We start from the raw sequence: 18,325 nt of genomic DNA on the forward strand, positions 1-18,325 counted from the left end.
AGGCTGTATCTTCTGACAGGAAAGGATTGGGCTACTATATAATGGATTGGGCTACTGTAAATCCCTTTATATTATTGAATGGTAAGAGTCCCAAAGCAAAGCAATAGCTGTTTAGGATATTTTCCCGTGTGTTTCTTAGGGAAGTTTCGATAAGTATTTCCTAATCATGTGTTATTACACTTGCTTAACAGTGTCTAGGTATTGTCATGGGACTTTGAGCCGGTCATGGGACTTTGAGCCATTGAGCCGATCACTCTGCTCATCGCAGAGACAGCAACGAGGGCTGCTGCTCACCCATCTCTACTCTGTGTACCTGTAGGAGGGTTTCTTATGCTACTATCTGGGTCAATATCAAGACTGAAAAATAATTACATTTGATAAAGAAGCAAAGCAAAAGAGCCCTCAATGAAAAATGCCATTGTCTTCAGTGCATAAGACACCTTACAGTTGGTCAGATCCAACTGAATTACCAACAATTCACCAAATCCACATCCACTTTCATATTCATCCAGGTCCTAAAAATGCTGCTGCTTTGTTCGCATTCAAATGAATTCCACCCCTCCATGATTTATTTCCCATAATTAGCTTATCATACAGCAACCGTGTAAACTAAAGCCTTCAAAAAAGATGATAAAACTCATCACGATTCCTCAAAATGCATTAAAAACATCTGTTCAAAGCCATGCTAGCACCATTCATTCTCCTCTGCCTCGTGATAGTACCTGGGTGGCCTGGCACCAGAGTCAGAGCCCAGGCTGGCGTTGCCATTACCACCAAAGGTAAAGTGGCATTCGTTGGGCACCACACGTCTCTTCTGGGGTGGTAGAGGCAGGTGGAGGGCCCCCGGCCTCATTTGAGGACGTGCAGTCCGAGGGGAGCGTGCTCTGGCAGCATAAGGGCTCATCAGCTCGTCCCGGAGGTTGCAGTACGGGCTACCCTGGCCCTGGGGGTCACTGTGACTATAGACCAGGAAGGGCTCAGAGCTGATGCGGGTGATGGGGGAGGGGATGTGAGAGGTGCCACTATGCAGCAGGGCATTGTGCTCAGACAGCCCACGGCTCAGCCGGCCAGGACTCAGGGTGGGCAGGCCGCTGCCACACTGGGCAGACACAAAGTGCACAGGGGAGGAGTTTGCAGTCTTGAACGTCACCCCGGGGCGGGGGGTCAGGGGGGTCTGTGGGAGTTGCCTGCGTCCACGGCTAGGTGTAATAGCCCCTGAGGTCAACATCACTGGGCTGCCTTTAACCGAACCACTACCCTAGATGAAAATTGGACAAATCAATTTGAAACAATAAATAAATCAAAAAGATGAGACCGCACAGGAGAGGAGGTGACAGGGGGACAGGGTCACCAGAACGAAGGGAAGAGGAGAGATGGTAAAGAAAGAGAGCATAGTGGGAAAGGACAGACAAAACAACCAGGAAGGACAGAGAGATGAAAGGACAGGACAGTCATTGATGGGAAGGAAAAGATAGGAGAAGACAGACAAAATGGACAGAAAATGGTGAAGAAGAAGAAGAGTGGAAAGAGAATTGAAAGGCCATGAGTGGTTGCACTAAAGGGCAGAAAGAAGAGAAAGTTGAGTTTCAGTGGAGACAGAAACAGAGAGCAGACAGATCATCACTAAGAGAGTTGCACACAATATACATTGTGCTGTACTAAATCAGACAGACATAAACTTACGGATAATGTCTAGAGTGTGTATTATTCATTGCATACCCTGATTCCTTTCCATGCCCTGCCCATATCATACCATGCCCCACCTTGCCAGACCCATACTGTTTCCTGCCCTGCCCATATCCTATCCTACCCTGTCCATGCCCTCCCACCTGCTTGTTGATGTTGGGTTCCTGCACCTTGCTTGGGGAGGTGGCACAGCTGGCAGACTTGGTGGTGTGGCAGTGTTCCCTGCTGCTGTAGCGATCACAAGAGTAGTAGCGCTGCTTCTCCCCTGCCGTCGAGTGGTTCTTCCTCTCATGGGAGCGGCCGCGGTCCTGCACCCTGTCTCTAGGTGAGGGCTCTGCAGCCGGGTCTCCTGGTGCACCTTAGTGGAAATACAAACCAGGGTTAGTGTTAGGCCAGGGTTAAGATTGAACCGGGATGTTGACATGAAGCTAGAGTTAGCGTTAGGCCACGGTTAAGATTGAACCAGGATGTTGACATGAAGCTAGAGTTAGGGTTGAAGTTGTGGTTGAGACTAGGGTTAGGCTTGGATGTGGTCAAACCTAGCCTAATCCTAATCCTAGCATTACCCCAATCTTGGCATAATCCTAACTCCAACCCTAGCATATGTTCAATCCTGGCCTCAACCTAACCCAACCCTAAACCCCCTCCACCTCTGAATTCCCAATTCAACAGCTGATTGCACCCATTCTTTACCCTACTCTGAAACATAAGATTCTTAAACACGTACAAAGGACAGACTACTAGCAGGCTTTTTCTTCACTAAAAATGATCCTCTCCTCAGCATTGCCCTGCTGAGACAAGAGGTGCCCATAAATTAGCAGGTCATTGGGTAGCCTTTGGTCTGTCAGTCCCTTTTATCTGTGTAATAAAGATCAGCTGCAGAGCTCCACTGTAACACCCATTCCTGAACGATGCCTCCATTGAGCATAGTGCTGATCTCTATAACAGATGAATCCCAGCCAGCTGGGCTGTGGTCTGCTTCTCACACTCTGATTGGATGGAAGGCAGTGAGGCAGTGAGGCAGCGAGGCAACAAGGAAGAGAGGCAGTAAAGCAGCGAGGCAGAGAGGCAGTGAGGATGTGAGAAAGAGAGGCAGCAAGGCAGTGAGGAAGAGAGGCAGCGAGGCAGTGAGGAAGAGAGGCAGTAAGTAAGAGAGACAGTGAGGAAGAGAGAAAAAGAGACAGTAAGGCAGTGAGGAAGAGAGGCAGAGAGGGCTATACATTCTAGTAACACTGGGGGAACAGTGGACTTTATGGTTAAATACTCACATTTTGTAATCAGGGTATTGGCATCACTCGTATAACATATAACACAAAGAGACCCCTAATTGCACATTAAAAACATGATGTGTTTATAGCGTGTGTCTGTGCACTAACCAATGGTGCTTGGCGTCCTGTCCAGTGACCGCTGCTTCTTGTCCCTCTCTCGGTGGTGGTGGCAGCGGTGGTGGTGGTGGTGATGGTGAGGCCTTTCTTGGGTGCTGGGCCTCTCCAGGGTGTATTCATGCAGGTTCACCTCCTGGGGGCGCTGGGGGGCGTGGGTGGACGCAGAGCGTTTCACTGGGCTGCAGTCAGGAACAGGCTGTGTGGGACCAATAGGAATAGGTGGGGATCACTGACTTGTCCATGAGGATAGGGATCATTGACTACTCCATGAGGAATAGGGATCACTGACTAGTCCATGAGGAATAAGGATCACTGACTAGTCCATGAGGAATAGGGATTAAAATGAGCCCGTCCTCCTATAGCTCGTCCCACCAGCCTCCGTGGTGTATTCTACAGCTCTCTGACTCCCTTGTGAAACACCATTTCCACCTAGTGGAGATACATCTGTCCTGCAGAGCCTTGCTGCAAAATATAATACATTTTCACTGTCCTCAAAAACATAGCAGCCTACCTAGATTGTTGTTGGTAAAATCATAGACACGACTACCAATTTCCCTAAGTCTTAGATGCCTGCTTGAGGAAAAGAGCATTAAAGAGGAAACTAAGGCAGTTTCCACCTGTAGCAGCATACCATTCTCTCTCCAAAACAGCTCCCTCAGATCACTAGTTTACTACTGACAAACTCCATGGGCTTGGTATCTAAGAGCAGGTTGGCATCAGCAGCTGTGTTTTAATGAGTGTTGTACAGTCCCCACAGAATGATCAAAGGAACAGTCTCCTCGACGAGGCACTGTACCTGGCTAGACCTTTGATTTACAGTTTTACAGTGAGCTTAACTCTCATCCTAAAATCACACAGTATAGCCCCCACATTGTATATGATAGAACACACATGTATACTGGGTTGTTAATGTCCTACCTAGTGTCAAACACTGACATACTGTACAATCATATGCTTGCAGAACCTACCATTTTACACACCTGTGCAGCCAGTTAATACTAAATAGAATCTAGTTTAACACATACTAGTACTTTGGGATCAACAAACAAAGTAGAGGAGGTGTAGAGGAGATGATGAGGGAGAGGAGACAGGGCTACGTACTGCCAGCAGGGTCCCCGGGGAGTGGCGCGACTTGCTCCTCTGTCACACAGCACAGGTGGAGGAGGAGGAGGGGGAGGAAGAGGAGAGGTCCATGGGAAAGCATCAGGCCAGAGAGACCGGAGACAATAGGAGGGTAGACAGAGAGAGGTGACATTGAACAGTTAGGAGAAGAATAAAGGAGAAGCAGCAGGAAAATGATATGCTTATTAAAAATAAATGATCCGCTTGTAAATATGACATCGTTACGTTTAAATGGCCACTGAGGGAATTTGGCTTTCAGTATGCTCTTTTTAAAGGAAGGTGATATCTCATTGTGTTTCAGCACCTGGCAATAAGGCAGAATTACCCATTCCAAGCAGACAGAACTCCCCCATGTCTTTAGATACTCAATAACTCCTTGACCATTAATAGTAAGATATCCTAGAAAACACATCTGGCTCTTTAGCTTTTGTTGTTGTGAGCCAAGCTACTGACCTGGCAGAGAGCCAGGTGGGGCAAGTCTATCGGCCAGAGCTGCCTCTAGGGAATCAAAAGGGTTTCATACATATTAAAAGGTGCTGAAACCACTAAATCAACAAGTACAGCCTCTTATCATCCAGCACTCCAGTTTAAAAGGATTTGGGCTTAGCTTCTCACTGGGCTTCTTTGAAAATGAAACAAGGGGCATTTTCCCTCTTCGAGAGGCTTCATGTGAGGGTTCATGTCTGCCCTGGGTGTCACATGTCACTAGTGCACAAAGAGGATGTTGAGGAGGTGGAGGCATGCTGGGAGATTTACGGCCCTGATCGTGCTGGCATCGCCAGGGAGAGGGAAATGAGGCATTACCCCAAAAAGGAAGGGAAAAAATGTAATTAAGCGATGGAAAACCAACCCGGAGACAGAGGTAAATCCATCATCTGTTTCAGGGTAGAGTTCAGGGTACATGCCTCCACATTTCACTCTAACAATAGCAAGCCATCTCAGAAAGGCCATCTCTAAATGTATTGTTGAAGGATTTCCTGCCCTTAGAAGAGGTGAGAAAAATTACACAACAGGTCACGATGCAATCCTCTTCTCCTCTCATCCCATTTATCGCTCTTTACATTCTCTATCCTATAGTAACTTGATTACTCTCTTCTTCCCTGACCGCATGAAGGATCACCCCTCTCATTTTCTACACCCATCCATTTTGAGCCACTATAATCAGTTTCCAGCAGAGGAAAAACGATACTGGACAAATAGTTGGCGGTCTGCCAGACTCTAATCAAATTCTCAAAGACTTCTTCTGTGCACTAAAAGTAGGATCAACACACATCCATTCTAACCTGAAAGGAATGCACTTAAACACAACAATCGATTAACATCAATATCACTCAGGAAATGAGGAGCTATTTATATTTCTTGGGATGAATTGAAGGAATTTTTCTTTCAGCAGTTATACTGCAGTAATATCGAATGAAATTCAACCCCCCCATAGAGATGGACACCTGACCATAGTAATCTACCCACAGTATAGCCAATGAGAAACACCATGCAACCATGCTTTCCCTAAGAGAGTTTAGTTATGGCATGGAGCATCTGCTGTGCTTCACAAATGATGTGTGTGTGTGTGTGTGTGTTAGGGTGTATCTGTACCTGCAGCTCTGCGTTGAGGCGAGGCATGGACACAGCTCTTCCCTGGCTCTCCAGTCCAGACCCAGGACCAGGCACTGTGCTGCAACTGGTGTCCATCTTCCTCATCTCCACTGACTCCTGAGGGACATATCACACACATACGTACACATACACGAATGCATGCATGCACACACACAGATAAGTGCTTGCACAGAGATAAGTACATCCAGTCAAGTAAAGTACTGTGAACAGATACATCAGGAGAGAAAATGCAGGTAGCAGGCCATGATGTTCATGTGTGTGTAATAAAGCAGAGGGCAGTCTGGTCTGGCTACAGTACCTGGGGGATGGTTAGGTTTGGGACATCCTCAGACTGGCCCCTTTGGACATGTGTCTTATTCCTGGGTCTGTGGACCTCTCTAGACTTCTCTGACACCCAGGAGGATGATCCTTTCATGGTGCCATCATGGCCTGGCCTGAATTATTAGACATAAACAGATGAAGATGTTACTGTCATTCTATTATTATTTAATCTTTTTGCCAGGATAGTCCACTCCACTCAGTTACAATTGCCACTGTTTTCCAGGTGGTCCGGTCATAGAACTATCATCTGATTGTTTTAAAGTTAAAAGCTTTAAAATTATAAAGTATTACAGTATTTTATCCCAAGACAAGAGAGACATGGCCACTGGCTGTATGTTAGTGAACTCACAGTGTGCCTCCATTGTTGAGCAGGGTGGAGCTGGGTCTAGGTAGGGCCTGGGGCTGAGGCAGTAGCTCACAGGGAGGCTCCACGTTGGTCATGGCCTTCTCCTTCCCTTTATCCTGCTTGTGAGTCAGGGGCAGTATTGGTTTAAACAGAGCCCCCACCTTCCCCTGTGGATGAAAGACGACAAGATGCTGATATACTGAACATACTGCACAATATTGATCCAGGTCTCTACCTTCAGAATATAATCAATCAAAACTTGAAATTTGAATCAGCATATTGGTTTTGGCAGGACATGGTAAAAACATTTTCATGGGGGGAATTTGTGACTCCTGGGTATCAGTAATAATGTGTGTGTGTGTGTGTGTGTGTGTGTGTGTGTGTGTGTGTGTGTGTGTGTGTGTGTGTGTGTGTGTGTGTGTGTGTGTGTGTGTGTGTTTGTGTGTGCTACCTGGGAGCCAGTAGCATTCTGCTGCTGCTGTTGCTGTTCCTTGAGCCTCTTGGCTCGGTTCTGCTTGTAGTAGTCAAAGATCATCAGGGCTGCATACACCTTCCCAACAGTAAGCTCATTGGCTGAAAGAGAGACAGAGAGGAGTGGGTGAGGAAAACTGCTTTCTCATCCATCTCTATTGGTCTCATCCAAACCCTTTGATATCACTTCATCTCCAATACAATTCAGTCAAGCCAAAGGTATCACTTGTAACAAAGAGTGATTTAGCTGTTTGAAGAAATTTGGTGCATGCCAGGCTTGAGAGAAGGAGCATCTGTCTAGAATATCATTGTTCTCAGGTGAGATACTTAGATCCTGCCACAAGATGTCAGTGGAGACAAAGCCAATGACTAGAATCTTAACTGATGGCAAAGTAAGAGCAAGGGTTCTGGTTGTTATGGCAATATATGTGTCATATTGTTTCAGAGTGAGGAGTCTGGGGCTTGCCACTTTAAGATGTAGCATGAAATACACTCCAAGTATCCTTTTTGTAAATATTAAATATATCAGTGACAAGGACAAGGATCAGTGACAAGGTTCCGAGGGGACTGCCATGCAGATGTGCTTACGTTTGTGTGGTGTCACCAACAGATCCATAGTTTTCTGTGAGAGGCTTGGCCAAACCTGGGAGAGCTCTTTCTTCAGCTCAGCATCAGAGAGACGCTGGGCAACCATCCCTGAGGAGAGGATCACAAGAGAAAATATAATCTTCTAGCATCAAATACACACAATGATCTAATTCAAGAAGTACAGCATCAAGCAAAAAGACAGGAAAGTAAACATGAGTTTTTAGAGTCTTTGTGGAGGTGAAGCAGACAGAGAATAAAGAATAGCTCATTAAAAGCGGCAGTGAGCAGTGAAGCTAGAGAAAAGCACAATGTACAGTGCCATCCTTCACTCTGCAGGCCCTAAACACATAGCCCACCAGAGTAGGCTAATGACACCCAATGGGACCCAAATATACTAATGCAAACCCCTCTGTAAGCAACAAACAAGCAGCATTTGCACCTGCTACACATCCAGGGGACATAATGTCTGTCTGTCTGTCTGTCTGCCTGCCTGCCGGCCTGCCTGCCTGCCTGCCTGCCTGCCTGCCTGCCTGCCTGCCTGCCTGCCTGCCTGCCTACCTGCCTGTCTGTCTCTGTCTGTCTGTCTGTCTGTCTGTCTGTCTGTCTGTGAAGACAACAAGCTACATTTACAACTCATGTTTTTTGCTTGAGTTAAAATGAATTGCCTCTTTTATTTTTATTTCACCTTTATTTAGCCAGGTAGGCCAGTTGAGAAACAACTGCGACCTGGCCAAGATAAAGCAAAGCAGTGCAACAAAAACAACAACACAGAGTTACACATAAACAAACGTACAGTCAATAACACAAAAAATGTAGAAGATTAGGGAGGTAAGGCAATAAATAGGCCATAGAGGAGAAATAATTACAATTTAGCATTAACACTGGAGTGATAGATGTGCAGATGATGATGTGCAAGTAGAGATACTGGGGTGCACAAGAGCAAAAAGATAAATAACAATTTGGGGATGGGGTAGTTGGGTGTGCTATTTACAGACTGGCTGTGTAAAGGTACAGTGATCGGTAAGCTGTTCTGACAGCCAATCCTTAAAGTTAGAGAGGGAGATATAAGTCTCCAGCTTTAGTGATTTTTGCAATTCGTTCCAGTCATTGGCAGCAGAGAACTGGAAGGAAAGGCGGCCAAAGGCGGTGTTGGCTTTGGGGATGACCAGTGAACTATACCTGCTGGAGCGCGTACTACAGGTGGATGTTGTTATCCTGACCAGTGAGCTGAGATAAGGCGGTGCTTTACCTAGCAAAGACTTATAGATGACCTGAATCCAGTGGGTTTTGCCAACGAATATGTAGCGAGGGCCAGCCGACGAGAGCATACAGGTCGCAGTGGTGGGTAGTATATGGGGTTTGAAGACAAAACGGATGGCACTGTGTTAGACTACATCCAGTTTGCTGAGTAGAGTGTTGGAGGTTATTATGTAAATGACATGGCCGAAGTCAAGGATTGGTAGGATAGTCAGTTTTACGAGGGTATGTTTGGCAGCATGAGTGAAGGAGGCTTTGTTTGCGAAATAGGAAGCCGATTCTAGATTTAATTTTGGATTGGAGATGCTTAATGTGAGTCTGGAAGGAGAGTTTACAGTCTAACCAGACACCAAGGTATTTGTAGTTGTCCACATATTCTAAGTCAGAACCGTCCAGAGTAGTGATGCTAGTCAGGCGTGCGAGTGCGGGCAGCAATAGGTTGAAAAGGATGCATTTAGTTTTACTAGCATTTTAAAGCAGTTGGAGGCCACAGAAAGAGTGTTGTATGTCATTGAAGCTCGTTTGGAGGTTTGTTAACAGTGTCCAAAGAAAGGTGCAGATGTATAAAGAATGGTCTCGTCGGGCCTCCCGGGTGGCGCAGTGGTTAAGGGCGCTGTACTATCAGAGTCCCTGGGTTCGCGCCCAGGCTCTGTCGTAACCGGCCGCGACCGGGAGGTCCGTGGGGCGACGCACAATTGGCCTAGCGTCGCCCGGGTTAGGGAGGGCTTGGTTGGTAGGGGTGTCCTTGTCTCATCGCGCACCAGTGACTCCTGTGGCGGGCTGGGCGCAGTGTGCGCTAACCAAGGTGGCCAGGTGCACAGTGTTTCCTCCGGCGCATTGGTGCGGCTGACTTCCGGGTTGGATGTGCGCTGTGGTAAGAAGCAGTGCGGCTTGGTTGGGTTGTGTATCGGAGGACGCACGACTTTCAACCTTCGTCTCTCCCGAGCCCGTACGGGAGTTGTAGCGATGAGACAAGATAGTAGCTACTACAACAATTGGATACCACGAAATTGGGGAGAAAAAGGGGTAAAAAATAATATTTAAAAAAATAAAAAAAGAATGGTCTCGTCTGCGTAGAGTTGGATCAGAGAATCACCAGCAGCAAGAGCGACATCATTGATATATACAGAGAAAAGAGTCGGCCCTAGAATTCAACCCTGTGGCACCCCCATAGAGACTGCCAGAGGTCCGGACAACAGGCCCTCCGATTTGACACACTGAACTCTATCTGAGAAGTAGTTGGTGAACCAGGTGAGGCAGTCATTTGAAAAACCAAGGATATTGAGTCTGCTGATAAGAATGCAGTGATTGACAGAGTCAAAATCCTTGGCCAGGTCGATAAAGATGGCTGCACAGTACTGTCTTTTATCGATGCCGCTTATGATATCGTTTAGGACCTTGAGCGTGGCTGAGGTGCACCCATGACCAGCTCGGAAACCAGATTGCATAGTAGAGAAGGTACAATGGGATTCGAAATGGTCGGTGATCTGTTTGTTAACTTGGCTTTCAAAGATTTTAGAAAGGCAGGGCAGGATGGATATAGGTCTATAACAGTTTGGGTCTAGAGTGTCTCCCCCTTTGAAGAGGGGGATGACCGTGGCAGCTTTCCAATCTTTGGGGATCTCAGATGATTTGAAAGAGAGGTTGAACAGGCTAGTAATAGGGGTTGCAACAATTTTGGCTGATCATTTTAGAAAGAGAGGATCCAGATTGTCTAGCCCAGCTGATTTGTAGGGATCTAATCAAGTTGGCCTCATTAAAAGTGAAGGATAGATTCCAGAGGCACAGTATGCACCGCTCCTATCAGGAATCACACATTCCAAGAGTGTGTTGTGTGTTGGGCAGTGGAATTTTTACAGACACCCAGCAGCTGACAGGGCAGGGATAGGGAGAGAGAAAAGAGAGGGGTGAGTGGACAGGCAAGAGGGGGCACAGGATAGGGAGGGAGAGGGAACAGAGGAGGGGGACAGGGAGGAGGGAGAGAGAGGGGGCAGGGGGGACAGGGGAAGGGGGAGGGGGGCAGGGAGAGAGAGAGAAGGGACAGGGGTGGGGACAGATGATAGGAAGAGAGAGGGGACAGGGGAGAAGGGAAGAGAAAAGGGAAAGAGAGGGGACAGGGGAGAGGGCAGAGTACAGGGAAAGAGAGGGGACAGAGCTGTCTGACCTGAGGCCAGTTTGATCTCCAGAGCCGTCCGGATCAGGGCCATGAGTGTAGAGGTGAAGTGGACTGTGTTGTCATCAGCGATGGGCATGTTCATCTTGACTAGCCGCTGGAGAGAGTGTGTGGACAGAGGGGAAGGTTAGAACACACTTTTACTGTTAACACTTCAGCCAGACCATTGGCCAATCAGAAGAAACCAGACTGTGTGCTGCTGGTAATATTCACAGAGGACTCATGTAGAGTATATTGAGTGCTTTACCATGCTTTTATTTCAACAATACAATAAGATGCGATTGTTTGTTCTTCAGATTTGGTCTTGTAAATGAATCATATGGAAGGTTTTAGGATTTGGTCGGGATAATTTAAGTACAGCACACAAAACGCTTTCTCAACTAGTACAACAAGGAGACAAACTAAACATTGCCATTCACTGCTATTGGCTACAGTATGCACTATGCTGCAAGTCAAAGTGCACCGGTGCAAGACTGACATTGATCAAAATAATGGTGAGAAAAGGCATGTACACATAACCATGGAAGTGCCTCAAAGATCTCAGGAGCTCGACTCTGTGGTTGCCTCCTAACAATCATAAAATTAGTTTAAAAAAGAATCAGTCCTGCTCAAGTCAATAACACCTTGAGGGCTAAGACCTAGCATCTACAGAAAAACCACGTGTCACACACAGTCCATTCAAAATCACCAGAACTGCTTATCAAAGGGATGATATCTACACCACTACATGCATACATAGCACTATGTTTGATATTTAAGCTATTGTGGTAGAGTTGAGCTCCCCTGAACACAAAAAGCATTCACCTACTATCAGAGGCAGTGCAAAAGTAAGGCTGACCCAAGTCAGAATGAGAGAGGAGAGGAGGGGAGGGGTGAGACAAACACACCTACCCACACATGGGAACACCCATCGATAGAGAGAAAGTAGAGATGAAAGAAAGGATGAGAGAGAATGAGAGATAGAAACAGAGGGAGTAAAACACACAGAAGCCACACACACTGGCAAGACAAAACCCTCAGTAGGCACACAACTCGGGGGATAGATTCAAATAAGGTAAGGGAGAGGGAGAGCAATACTAAACCCCTTTCAAATAAGACTGTATATTGATTGATACATGATTGAAATTGTCTGGGGACAGTGCTCGATAGGTCTAATATTACTTCTTGTATGCATTGTAAAATAACATATACAGATAATTCCAATTATTCATCTGTGCATGTCTGCTGTGTTGGATGTATTAAATGACAGAGAATGGATTATATGAAATCTTATGATGTAATTATTATCCATATTTTAGGAGTTTAACACCTACCACTGTATATGTAACAAAATGCTTAGTAACAAGCATTCACATAGTGTTGATACTGTATGTATCTCATGGTCTACTGTTTCTCTCTGCCTTTAGCGGATATCACCACACCAGCTGCTCCAAAGAAAGAGGGGGAGGGAGGTGGGGGGCTACACCAAAAAGATCAGAGCACTAGCAAAACAAACAAGAGAACATTGCAGAGCACAGAGATTGGCAGGAGGTTAAGCCAATGGGAAGGCAGGTCAAGCAGAGGGAGTGGCTACCTTGTAGGCGACTCTTGGCGGACATTTCTTTCCCAAACCTAAGGGTGGGGACATGTGGAGGAGTATCTGATACATATCGAGGTACTTGATACGGCCACTTCACAGAGTAGGAAACAAAAAAACAAATATAGAATAATAAGGAAGTTAAAGAAGGAGGAGAGGAATACAAAGGAAAAAATAAATACAAAATTAACCAAAAGGAAAAAACAAAAAACAGAAATCTGTGTTATTTAGATTTCCAGTAGTGACATGGAGATGGATGCCATCTTTGGCCACGGTGGACCAGGGATGCATCAGTGCGGTGGTGAACTCAGCTCAGGAAGAAGTGAGCTGCTCAGATCCCTGAGGGGAGACATGGAATGGAAGAGTGAGTCTGTAGTGAGACGCAGAACACACAGGATGCTAATGGGGAGAGAATGACAGCATCGTACGTAGTGAGGATGTCTGCTTCCGCATGCTGAGAGACATCCAGGGGGAGGGGGTTCACCAAGAGCACGGAAACAAAGGTATCAATGCCAGAATTAATTCAAGCCTTCTCTTCTCTTTACAACGTTTACATCTAGGATCCCAAAAAACACATTACAGTATGTAAATATGTGGATCCAATTCAGATGTTTTCAAGATCTGAATCAAATGATCAATTTGGGACTAAACATCAGTTATTAATGTTTAATCTAACTGTACATAGATAGGAGACGGACCAGGTACAGACCAGAATGTGTTCACTTTATACCTCAACCTACCATATAGAAAGCAGGCATTGTGTAGGGATTCAAATGTCAGGCAAAGTTGGGGCTTTGAAAGCTTTGTTTCCTGTCCGGCGTCATTAACCAAAGCCAGTCAGTCTAGAAGGGCAGGAGCTAGTGTGTAGGCGAGTCATTGGTGCACAGCCATTCAGTTTTGTCTCTTGGCATAGGAACACAAAGCACCCTTAGTGGAGGAAATGTTCTGGGGTTGCTAACCTTGTACGCTACCCTATTAGGGCAGTTCTTCCCTAAGCCAAGGGGGGGCGAGATAATTCGTAACAAGTTGTACATATCGTTATAGCGAATCCGTCCGCTGCAAAAAGAACAAGCAGATATATAGAAACAACAACTTCAGGACAGCTTCAAGAGAACAATGATCATCAGAGGGCTGACTGCGTACTAAGAGGTGTGCTATCATACCATCTACATAGAGGATTGTCAGAAAGTCACAAAGTGTCAGGCAGTGTCAGTCAGTCCCCTCCATACTAGTAGCAGTAATACTAGATTCCACTCTGACTGGGTCAGATACAGTAGGAGCCCCAGCCAGCCAGATGGAGGGAGGGAGGGAGGGAAAGAGAAAGGGCAGGGGACACATACCAGGCAGCAGGGTCGTACTCAGCCCAAACACGGATGAACTCATCCAGATGATGAGGCCCCAGTATAGAAGAGTCTCGAGTCAGGTATTCAAAGTTATCCATGATCACAGCCACAAACAGATTAAGCATCTGGAAGAGAGGTTTAACAAGGATTTAAAGGAATAGACACAGTATGACAACAAAATCGACAGCTAAATAGTTTTGCATAACATTAGGGCAAATCAAATATTTTTTTTTTCTATTTAAATAGTTTTGCATAACATTAGGTAACTACTAATCCTACGTTTCAGACTTATTACCAGGCTGCACATCAGTGGAGGCCAAATTCCAACTGACATTTACTCCTGAGGTAATGACTTGTTGCACCCTCGACAACTACTGTGATTATTATTATTTGACCCTGCTGGTCATTTATGAACATTTGAACATCTTGGCCATGTTCTGTTATAATCTCCACCCGACACAGCAAGAAGAGGGCTGGCCACCCTTCATAGCCTGGTTCCTCTCTAGGTTTCTTCCTAGGTTTTGGTCTTTCTAGGGAATTTTTCCTAGCCACCGTGCTTCTACACCTGCATTGCTTACTGTTTGGGGTTTTAGGCTGGGTTTCTGTACAGCACTTTGAGATATCAGCTGATGTAAGAAGGGCTTTATAAATACATTTTATTTGAAATTTGATACCATTTCACGTCAGTCATTACCATGAGCAAGTCCTCCCCAATGAAGGTGCCACCAACCTCCTGTGCTGCACATCAACACAAATCTAACGGTTATGTGTGTATGTTTGATGACATCAGTACTAACCAGGAAAGAGCAGAGGAAGATGAAGGACACAAAGTAGAAGTAGGCAAAGTCACTGCCACACTCCTTCCCCAGGTTGCCTGACCTCTCATCACAGGCTCTGTGACTCAAACACGACAGCATGATCTCATGCCACGCCTCCCCTGTGGCACTCCTGGAGAACACAGGGGTGGACAGACAGACGGACAGACAGACAATGGACAGACAGACAGAAAATCAGCAGACAGACAGTGGACAGACAGACAGACAGCAAATCAGCAGACAGACAGTGGACAGACAGACAGAAATAGTGACATACAGCAACAACAAAAAAGTGATTTTATTTTGAGTAATTTGGAGATGTTCACAGTGTACTAAAACATGTTCCCAGTTCCTGTTCCAACTCTGGTGGAGGATCCTTCAGAGTAGCAACTCAAACTGCATGCTCACTCTGCTGCTTGCCAGAACAGGGAAGAGGCCAGACAGAGCAGGGTGGCTGTTCAAATAATCTGTTTCCTGGAGTTAGTCGACTAATATAAACCTATCATCATAAACCTGATGATCTGGACTGGAGGGCCCTGAGGAAACAAAGGGATGGTGTGGCAGGGTCGGAGAGGAGGACACAAGACCACTTTCATTCCCAGGCAACGCTACCCAGAAGACCTGGGGGTGGGGGGGGGGGGGGGGGGGGGGGGGTGGAGCCTGGCACAGTACAGAGCACACAGCCCACTCTGCTGCATGCACCAATTACAAGAGAATATATAGAAACCCTGGCTTACAGTCACAGGAGGGAAAGGGAGAGGGAGAGGGAGAGGGAGAGGGAGAGGGAGAGGGAGAGGGAGAGGGAGAGGAGGAGATGAGAGAGGGAGAGAAACAGGGACAGGGTTATTTAATCATGTACCTGAACAGTAGCATGAGAGCCTGAAGAAAAGTGCGGAAGTTGTTGTGGTGAGTAATGGATGTGTCCTCGTTGAGCTCAATGTTTCCGAACACCTGGAAAAGTAAGGGATCGATTATACCCACAGATCATGACAGTAAATGCCTTACATTGCATAACAATTTTCTTATTCAATAAAAAACACAATTTCACACCATTAGTCTGTAGGCATGTATAATCAAATTATTTTGAGGGAACATTTAAGGAGATAAAGGAAGCAGCACCCACCTGCATACCGATGATGGCATAGATGAAGAACAGCATTGCTATCAGAAGGCAAACATAGGGCAGGGCCTGGAAGTAGAGGATTTTTTAGGCTAGAGTGGGTGGGATCATTAGTCCCATGGCAGTGGGTGAGTGTCACTAAGTTCTAGGGAGGGGCTGTACAGTCATTGCTTTTGTCCAATCACAATGCAACTTAGGTTTTGGGTTACACAGCTACGAGGTGAAAAAGGCAATGCTTGTGGAATGATCTTAGAGAACTGTTTATTCTCTGTGGGTTGGGGAGTGATAGTGACTACGGTGGGTCATCTAGGTGATTAATGGTTCATGTTGGCCTGGTATGGTTCCCAATCAGAGACAGCTGTTTATCGTTGTCTCTGATTGGGGATCATATTTAGGCAGCCATTTCCTCATTGTGCTTTGTGGGATCTTGTCTACGGATAGTTGCCTGTAGCGTCACGTTTTGTTTGGCAGTTTGTTGTTTTTGTTCGGTGTTCATTTATTAAAGGATAATGTACGCCTACCACGCTGCACCTTGGTCTCCTTCTAACAACGGATGTGACAGAAGATCCCACCAACAACGGACCAAGCAGCATGCCCGGGAGATAATGGCATCCTGGTCTGTGGAGGAGATTAGGGAGAGAACATCCTGGACTTGGGACAACATAACAGCAGGAGAGAAGAGCCTGCCATGGAGGCAGGCGAAAGCAGCGAAGGAGGGACAGCGACGAAGTTGGGGAGGTAGGCCACAGAAACCCCAATATTTTTGGGGGGGGGCACATGGTGCAGTCGGCGGAGCCGAGGAGTGAACCAGAGCCAGTCTGGGAGAAAGAGAATTTGGAGGAGAGAGAAATGGGAGAATTGTTGAGTTGGTGGAGAATGAGTTGGTGGAGAATGAGTTGGTGGAGAATGAGTTGGTGGAGAATGAGTTGGTGGAGGATTTTAGAATAAAGGAACGTGTTGTCAGTTTGGTGCCACCTGAGTCAGCTCCCCGTACTCGTCCTGAGAAGTGGATTAAAGTTCCGGTACCTTTGATGCCGGCTATACGCACCAGGTCTCCAGTACATCTCCACAGCCCGTTACGTCCTGTGCCTGCTCCTCGCACTCTCCCTCAAGTGCGTGTCCCCAGTCAGGTCCGTCCTGTTCCTGCTCCTCGCACTCGCCCTGAGGTGCGTGTCATCAGCCCGGTGCCACCTGTACCGATCCCACGCATCAGGCCTCCAGTGCGCCTCCACAGTCCAGTACATCCTGTGCCTCCTCCCCGCACTCGCCCTGAGGTGCGTGTCATCAGCCCGGTGCCACCTGTACCGGTCCCACGCATCAGGCCTCCAGTACGCCTCCACAGTCCAGAGCTTTCGGCGACAGTTCCCAGTCCAGAGCTTCCGGCGACAGTTCCCAGTCCAGAGCTTCCGGCGACAGTTCCCAGTCCAGAGCTTCCGGCGATAGTTCCCGCACCAGAGCTGCCATGGAGGAAGACGTCGTATCAGCGAGCGGAGTGGGTACTTCGCCCCGCACCGGAGCCGCCCCCCCGACGGTAGATGTCCATCCTGACCCTCCCCTATTGAGTCAGGTTTTGCGGTCGGTGTCCGCATCTTTGGGGGGGAGGGGGGGGTTCTGTCACGCCCTGACCATAGAGAGCTGTGTAATCTCTGTTAGTTGGGGCGTGATAGTGACTAGGGTGGGTCATCTAGGTGATTAATGGTTTATGTTGGCTTGTTTGTTTTTGTTCGGTGAGTTTCGATTTATTAAAATATGTGGAACTCTACGCACGATGCGCCTTGGTCCAATCATTATAACGATCGTGACAGTGAGGTGTGTATGTGTGTCTGTGTGTGCAGGTGTTTGTGTGTGTGTATCACCTTAAAGGACTGGACGAAGGTCCACAGCAGGATACGGATGGTGTAGCCTTGCCTCAATAGTTTGATGAGACGAGCTGCTCTGAACAGCCTCAGAAAACTCAGGTTCAAAAGCCGGTCCTGTGGGGCCGGGTGACAAAAACCTTACAGCCCATTCACTGGAGGCATTCAAAACATGACCCCATCACTACATAACGACAATAATGCAGATTAAATAACATGATTGTATTTGGTTGGTCTAGTTTCAATTTGCTGAAGGAGGCCAAACAATGCAGCCACACAGATCTGTACACACAGTGCTGTAGATAAAGTAAAGACTGGAAGGAGAAAAAGTAATGGGACGGGAGGGGTAGTCATTCACCCCGTGGTGGAAAAAGTAATGGGACAGGAGGGGTAGTCATTCACCCCGTGGTGGAAAAAGTACCCACATGTCATACTTGAGTAAAAGTAAAGATACCTTCATAGAAAATGACTCAAGTAAAAGAGAAAGTCACCCAGTAAAATACTACTTGAGTAAAAGTCTAAAAGTATTTGGTTTGAAATATACTTAAGTATCAAAAGTAAATGTAATTGCTAAAATATACTTAAGTATTGAAAGTAAAAGTATAATATTGTCCCTATATTAAGCAAACCAGACGGCCACATTGTCTAGTTT

The 18,325-nt window shown here is 46.6% G+C and overlaps 1 protein-coding gene across 1 annotated transcript in view; it reads right to left on the reverse strand.

Annotated features, from left to right (window-relative positions):
• Window positions 1-685: 685 nt before the first annotated feature.
• LOC139411963 (voltage-dependent N-type calcium channel subunit alpha-1B-like) overlaps window positions 686-18,325 on the reverse strand; it is a 153,402-nt gene continuing 135,762 nt past the window's right edge. The window contains exons 35-50 of the mRNA XM_071158730.1: window positions 17,674-17,790; window positions 15,821-15,886; window positions 15,557-15,648; window positions 14,680-14,830; window positions 13,880-14,007; window positions 13,499-13,595; window positions 10,955-11,060; window positions 7,534-7,641; window positions 6,926-7,047; window positions 6,478-6,641; window positions 6,106-6,241; window positions 5,787-5,903; window positions 4,173-4,211; window positions 3,063-3,267; window positions 1,830-2,044; window positions 686-1,258 (exon numbers count right to left, since the gene is read on the reverse strand). Coding sequence (XP_071014831.1) covers window positions 686-1,258; window positions 1,830-2,044; window positions 3,063-3,267; window positions 4,173-4,211; window positions 5,787-5,903; window positions 6,106-6,241; window positions 6,478-6,641; window positions 6,926-7,047; window positions 7,534-7,641; window positions 10,955-11,060; window positions 13,499-13,595; window positions 13,880-14,007; window positions 14,680-14,830; window positions 15,557-15,648; window positions 15,821-15,886; window positions 17,674-17,790 — 2,436 coding nt within the window. The remainder of the gene's footprint in view (window positions 1,259-1,829; window positions 2,045-3,062; window positions 3,268-4,172; window positions 4,212-5,786; window positions 5,904-6,105; window positions 6,242-6,477; window positions 6,642-6,925; window positions 7,048-7,533; window positions 7,642-10,954; window positions 11,061-13,498; window positions 13,596-13,879; window positions 14,008-14,679; window positions 14,831-15,556; window positions 15,649-15,820; window positions 15,887-17,673; window positions 17,791-18,325) is intronic.

The sequence above is a fragment of the Oncorhynchus clarkii genome, chromosome 6 (assembly GCF_045791955.1).
Source record: "Oncorhynchus clarkii lewisi isolate Uvic-CL-2024 chromosome 6, UVic_Ocla_1.0, whole genome shotgun sequence".
NCBI lineage: Eukaryota > Metazoa > Chordata > Actinopteri > Salmoniformes > Salmonidae > Oncorhynchus > Oncorhynchus clarkii.